Raw genomic sequence first — 7593 nt, forward strand, 5'->3', positions numbered from 1 at the left:
TCCCATGACTTTTCAGTATGAATTGCTACAGGTTTTCCTGTTTTGGACTCCTATCAATTTCTAATATTTCCTTTGTTACAGGTAAATGGAGTTGATTTAACGGGCAAAACTCAAGAAGAAGTTGTGTCCTTGCTGAGAAGCACCAAGATGGGAGGGACTGTTGGCCTTCTGATTTTTCGTCAGGAAGAAACATTCCATCCAAGGGAACTGGTGCGTAAAATAGAGAGCAGCTAAGAGATTTAGATGACTATGAGCAAATGATTTGGTCTTGTCACCTGCTAGTGAATATGCATGGCCAGCACTGAATATAGGAAAAAAACCCCAGCTATTTCACTTTATTTAGAACGTTTTACATGAATGTTTTTTATTGTCTTTGAGACCTGTTACTGAAATTAAATATTTGTTAGTAATGTATAAGTGAGAGTTTTATTTTAATTGAAAATGTTTATTATAGAAAAAAAACTATTGTATGGACATTTTTGCATGCATGCAGACAAGTAGATTATTTCATATCTTTCATGTGGACAAATCTGTTTGAAAGCCTGCCATTTGTCCCACTACTTGCTCACTAAAATATTTCAGAGCATATACTACTATGCTAAAATAGCATATGTAAATACCTTTCTATCAAAAAGTGGAATATATAAGAAATAGTAGCCTTTTTTGAATATAAATGCAATCTCTGTGGAATGGAAACCCTGCAGTTATTAATTTAGCAGGGTAATTCAGAAAATGTTTATGAGGAATTTACATGAAATGGAAATAAAATGATGTTTCATACTCTACCTGTTCCACTTGCATAGTGTATACAGATATTTCTCTGATAATTATTCAAGATAATTTCAGTTATGAAAAGGTAGACTGTGAATGCAGCAGTCTTACTGTGTTCTTTATTCAATTAAACTGCTGAATGTATTTATTATTTGTACTATCATATCTATATATAGCTCTAAAAAATAACTTATTTGGCTGAATTGTTGTGAAAAGATAGACCAATATAAGTATAATTAAAAGTTTTCTTTTTTTTTTTTTTAATGGCATTTGTGTTATTTTGAGTGCAAAGAGAATGAATTTGTGTTTGACCATTTCAAGTCATTAAACATTAGCCTTTTACTTTTCAAAACTACAATTAAAGATAGGAAATCAGAGTGGCAGGGAAGGCTGCAAACGAACCACACTTCTTCCTTAATGTTCTTGCAACATGACCTCAGGTATTGAAGTGGAAGCTGTTATAAAATACAGAGAAATTAACAATTTGAAATATTATGCTCTATCTTATTACTGGAACTGTAAAAACAATCTGTTTATAAGTTCCTATGATGTAATTTTCACAGTATTGCTATCTTTCATACAAGTGAATGAAAATGCTTTTAAACTTTTTTAAATAAACGTAGAAGTAAGAAAATGTCTTAATTTTTGTGTATATTATTTCTACAGTAAAATGAGGAAATTATAATGCATAACTTAATACGATACTTTGTTTAAATAATTGTAAACAAATATATGATGTGAGTAATGCAGAGATTTAATAATATTACTTGATGTAGTATTAAAAAATAACAGCAAATCACCCCCTTAAATGAGTTCAACCTCAGCAGCCTCCCTGCTGCTGCTGCTCAGGCAATATTGTCTCAGCTATTTTGGCAAACACCAGCATGGGGAAGCCAGATCTCACTGTGGCTGTGTCAGATACTAGGTGGACTCTGCACTGTGGAGTCGGGGATCAGATCTGAACTGAAGTATGTTTCTGTAGCTCCAGTTGAGCAAACAACACTGTAAGGATCTGACAGTATGTGTGTGATGATCCTCTGTTGCATAAGAATTTGTTTGCATTTTGACATAAAGAAATGTTAGGTGAACTTTGCTGACAGCTGTCAAAGAGCAGAAGCAAAACTGCTGGGGAAGGTGTTGAACTAAAACCCATCATAAGGGCTTTTTTTTTCTTCTCTGGTAAGAAATAATCTTAAAAGAAAAAAAAAAAAGTCTTTGACCAGCTCCTTTGTCTTTTTACTAGCTTTATGTATGAGAAAAAAAAAAAAGAAAATTAGTCTTAAAGGAGGGAGGGGAATTATCTGAAGTCGTATCACTTCATCTTTTTCATATGTAAAGCTTCTTTGGCCACTTAGGAACAATTTGTCTTTGCATCCTTCCCCTATTTCTGTCATATCTTCTACATTTGTATGCTTTAAATACTAACTGAATGAGATGTGTCTCAGAAACCATATGCATAAAATCATGTTATTTGATACTACTATTCATCTCAAGAAAGGGCAGGATTTACTCTTGCTTGCTGAGAAGCATTTAGTATTAAAACCATTTTATATTTGCCAAAATTTGTACAGATATAATCTCAATAAAAGAGGTGTTTAGATTTTATGTTTTGGGTTATGGCTTTTTGAATGACTTTTGAAAAGTTATTTATCCTTGGGTTTCTTTATAAGTAAAATGAAGATAATAAACTTTCAGGAGAGGTGTGGAATTTTATGTCTTTGATTTATGTTGCCATTATTGTCTGGAAGGGACCTATGAAAATGTGTAGTTGTATCTAAAATTTATGGGAATGTTAAGCTGAGCCCCTTTAGGTCAATATGGGATATTTGTAGCTTTTGTGGTCAGGTTAGGGTGATTATGTGTGATGGACAACCATCATCCAGGGCAGCAGATCGTGGTACAAGTGACTAAAATGTGGAAGCAAGGAATAAAATCAAATCTGCATAGTCAGCTTTTCTAACCAGTGAGATCTGGTGGAAGGATTATGGTTCTCCAGAATACCAGGCATTTTATTGTTTCCAGAGTTACCTAATTCCAGATAGGTAATATATCCTTGTCCACATATAAAGCTTGACCACATCAGTGTGAGAAGCAGGTTGTCTCTTAAAAATCTTCCCTCCATGCTCCCTTCCTTTATGAACGGGTTGAGGATTGTTCTGGTTAATACGAGTTCCTGTCATACTGTTGTTAACTCACATAACCAAACATAACTTGCTGTGAAGGATTTTCATAGAGCCTACTACAGACTATATGAATCCACTGAAGGTTTGACTTGGGTTATTTAGCTTTTGAGCTAAATTCTCAGTATCAGCAGAGACTGGCTGGCAGAGTTAGTCTCCCGTATCCCACAAGTTAGTATGCCTATTACTACTTCTAAGTCCTTTTCACATTCCTGGTAGTTGGCTACTTCATTGGTTTTTTTTCATTAGTAGTTGGCTGCAGGTTAAAGCTAACGATGTTTATGTTACTAATTGGCCATTACATTTTTGTGTGTAATCATTTGAATTTTCTTCAAAACAGTCCAAAGCAAAAAAAGTCCAGTAAACCCTGTCATTTCATTTTGGCCCAGAAAAAGAAATGGAAAGAAATTGCTGCTTGGCCTGAAAATGAACAGCCAGAGAGCAGCAAGGCGGCTCCTAGGTGCTCAGGGGGGGTTTTACTGTGGGCGGACATGGGCTCGGGAGAGTAATAGTTCCTTGTGGGTTTCCAGAATTGGTTAGGGGGTGCAGATGTGTGATGTGTGTTTGCCTTATGTGTCCTGACACACAGATGAGGAATGCAAAGTATAGGAGGGTCCATCTGTGGTGGACTGAAAGTATCCCCCTGTCCTGGGATATCCAGTGCTGTAGTTTGGGTACATCCAAACATGTTCAAAAGAGGGATTCCTTGTTAAAATAACAGTGGATATTCTAAAAAATGCTACTTATTCAGAACATTTGGGAAGGTTCATCTGAGATGCTGAGGTAGTTCCCTGAGAACTCCAAAACAGAAGGGAAAGGCGGGGGGGAGAACATCCCTGAATAAGAAAATTCCACCAACTAGAAAGTGGTGCAAGCAGCTGTGATTCTTCCTTGGCCAGAGAGTCAGCTCCTTTGCAGCCAGATAAAGTCAGGTAGATGCACTGGCCTAAGATCACTGGAGGTTATTTTTGTTTGCCTCTCATTTAGTGCTTGTTTAGCCAAATTTGTTTCCAGGGGTGTGATGAACACTGTAATTTTCCATTACCACGTCACATCAGAATTAGAGCTCTTTGTTTATTCCCCTGCTGATAGATAGTATATGTCGTATGTAGTCGTGTTCTTATTTATTTTTTTTACTTCCTTTAGAATGCAGAACAAAGCCAGTCACAAATTCCAAAGGAAACGGTAAGAGCTTTGTCTTTTCCATCCTGGAAGACTCCCAAATGTTTTTAAATTGATATGGCACTTCTCCATCAAAGTTTCACAGATCCTCCTTCCACCTTATATACTGTAGATGGCTCTCTCTAGCTTTACATTTTAAATGTGTTTTTTAATGTAATTTCAAATACTGTTTGAATATTGTATACAATTCAGTTACATTATATATGTTCAAGTGCTATTTGAAATTACATCTCTTCTATACAGCCAAAGGCCTAAAGTTGGAATAAGAGTAGACTTTTAGCTTGGGTTACCTGTTAAAACTAATTGTTTAAATTATGATTATGTAACTGAAACCTGAGATACAGAGAAATTAGGCAGTTTCCATTTAAGCCTCAGTTGTATCCTGATAGCAAACTACTGTTTGTTAGCTGTTTTTAAGAAACCGTAAGGAATTAGTATAAAGCTTAACCCTTTGATGGCTGTAACAGGTTTGTATGTGATGTGTCAGTGAGGCTGTATGTTGAGGTTATACACTGTTTATATACCTTATTTTAGTCAGTGGAACAGGATCAGTCTGAATACATATTATACTAATATATGCAAAAAGTTTGTCTACAGTAAAAGGTTTATTTTATGAAATATTAAGAGAGGGTATAACTAATAAATCAACTTAAGCTCCATTCAATTAGGTAACTGTTTTAAAATTAAATTAGATTATGGAGAAGTTAAGAGGATTCGTGCTGGGATTTGAAATTAGGCTGTTGAAAAACAGAAATAAAACTTTTCTCTATGATTCAGAATTCTTACCAGCAATTGTGAGATGGTGTCTGGGATAAAAAGAAAGTCAAGACGAGGTAAAGAGATGTGAGAACGATCTCAGTGAGCTAGTCAAGGGTACGTTGCCTGATACTATTAATGCTTCAGGCCAATGGAACGTAACTGCTAAAATAGGTGTTTGGGTTGAATGTTAGCAAGACCCACTTTTATCCTTCCAGCTTTTGATGTCCTTCTAGTCTGAAAGGCATCTGCATAAGGGCTCTACAAAATCATGGCTGTATCATTGTTTCAGACATGCCTTGCAGTATGTTTTTAGTACATCTCAGTAGAGTATGTATGTTTTTATCTTCATAGTGTCTTACCACATACTGCTGATGTGTAAGGAGATCAAAGATCAAAGCCCAGGACAGAATCTCTGCCTGTAATTGAATATAATTCAGAATAATTTGTGAGTGCAGCCTTATGAAAGTTTGCTGGTTTTAGGAGTTGAAATTCTGCCCCAAAAAGCTTCCTAAGATTAGGCAGATTGCCTACAATGTGTTTACACAAATCAGTTGCTCTTCTCTTGCAAAGTTAATGTTTTGTAGCAAATTCCATGATGAAATCCTTTTTCTGCCATTATTGGAACCAACATTTTGACTTCATCTAACGAAATACCAACAGAAAATAAATATCTCTCATTTGTTCTCTATAGACTTAAGCTAAATTTGCTTGTGAACCAAGACGGACAGGGAGTGTACAAGTAGATAGGAATTCCTGAAAAACTAACCAGAAGGCCCTAGCAAGTCATGGAGACATGAAAGTGAATTGGGAAACATGTGGAGATGTGTTTGATTAGTGAGAGAATGAAACTAGAAAGCTGGTCAATATGAATATGTTTTTTTGCATAATGTCTTGGGTTTTTCATTTACTATTAGGTGGGATTTTTTTTTTGTTATTTATTTGAATGGTCAGAGGGACAGTAATCAATAGTAGGAACAATAGGTCTCTTTACGTTTGCCTGTTAGGTAGGAATAAGAACTGGACTAAACATGAAAGGTGTCAGTGAGTATTTATAGTGCACAATGCTTTTGCACTTGCCTCCCTTATTCCAATCTACTTTGCTTTGGATAAATGTGATACTTCATTTCTAAAGAATTCACTTTCCTCAGCTGCACATTAATAATACAGATACACACTTTTTAAATTATTATTTTTGAAACTATTTTTCCTTGCTTTCCTTTATTCTCCTTGGTTCTGCCTCAATTCCTATTTATTCATCCTCTGTCTACATTTCAGGTATTCGAGATGTCTATTGCAATTTCTATTTCTGTGCCTGCTCTGATCTTTGGGCGTTTAGTTGTTAGATTTTAGTCTTCAAGTGTCAAGGACTTGATAGTAGAAAGGAAAAAAATCAACAACAAAAAAAGCATGATGAAAGGAGGAAAGCTATAGAAATGAGAGAGGTGAAATACAAGTCTGTTTTTAATTTAAAGGCAAAATGGTTGTAATTTTTTTTTCTTGTTATGCCCTTATGGGGAAATAGAAACAAAAATGCACCTTTGAAATTAAAAAAGAAAAAAAAAAAAACCCTCTTGAAAATGGAAGGCCTGAAATAAAATTTATATGTCAATCCCAAAATATAAAGCCTAATTTATCAGCATATCATTAACACTCAGAGGATACATTCATGTAACTGTTACTTTGAAATGATTTGCATTAATATTGTGGCACTTAGATGCAGCACGTAGTCTTCATGTATATAGTAAAAGAAAACCTTGAAAATTATTTTTTTCTTAATTTATTTGTGGCCTAAAATCCTTGAGGGAATTAATTGTCACTATCCATTAAAGGAAAGCTTATGACCTCATGCGTTGCACACTATCACAGACTACAGATTCTTATATTCTCATTCTTCAGCTTCCATATGAGGAGTTTCTGTGACTTGCTAAGCTCGTAGAATTTAAGCTTTGCTCTCCAGTTATCCATAAGAAATACAAATTAATAATGCAACTTCAGCTTCTATCTAGTAACTGTCCCCTGGTGAAAGCAGCACTGCTGCTTTTACCTTCTGTCTTGCTGACGAACAGAACAGGAGCTCTGTATATTCCTGAAGCAAGGAAATCTCCCCTGTCTTAGTTGGAAGGTTTTTTCACCCAGGCACGAGTTTGTGCCATTTGTACGGCTGGTGACAACATGGAGCAGATGCACCTATTTCTAAACATGATGATTATTTGGAATGTAAGAGATTGACCGTAATATGAAAAGTAGTAATTTATCATTATAACATTTCTGTTTCTAAGCATAATTATCTAAATCTTATTACAGAGCATTGAAATGAACTGTTAATTATGCTATGTAAAACATCTGCCAATTAATTTTTCCTCATACTCTTTGAAAGTCAGTAGTTTTTCAGTAATATTTTGCTTTTACAATTGCCATTCACCAGTGTCTGAATTCAGAACTGGCAAGTTAACTTTTATATCAGCATAATGCTAGAAAAATAACAATTATTGGGTAAGTAAGTATTTCTGGGGAGTGTTGTCTGTTGGTAAAAAGAGATTCAAAGTTAGGATTCAGGATTTCATTTCATGATTTTTGCACTCAGCAGCATGAGAAAGCTTCAGTTTTCTGTTCTCATTTGTTTTTCTGTCAAATTGCTGTAAGTGAGCAGAATGTTATGAATTTCAGCGAGTGCAGGATTCGCAACAGTGACATAACAAGA

The 7593-nt window shown here is 35.1% G+C and overlaps 1 protein-coding gene across 1 annotated transcript in view; it reads left to right on the top strand.

Annotated features, from left to right (window-relative positions):
- Positions 1–7593, top strand: part of PARD3 (par-3 family cell polarity regulator) — a gene marked incomplete at its 3' end in the record, with an annotated part of 183209 nt that overhangs the window by 86840 nt on the left and 88776 nt on the right. Inside the window, exons 9-10 of the mRNA XM_008949412.1 lie at positions 82–210; positions 4098–4136. Coding sequence (XP_008947660.1) covers positions 82–210; positions 4098–4136 — 168 coding nt within the window. The remainder of the gene's footprint in view (positions 1–81; positions 211–4097; positions 4137–7593) is intronic.

This window comes from Merops nubicus, unplaced genomic scaffold (genome assembly GCF_000691845.1).
Source record: "Merops nubicus isolate BGI_N331 unplaced genomic scaffold, ASM69184v1 scaffold7491, whole genome shotgun sequence".
In the NCBI taxonomy this organism is placed as follows: Eukaryota; Metazoa; Chordata; class Aves; order Coraciiformes; family Meropidae; genus Merops; species Merops nubicus.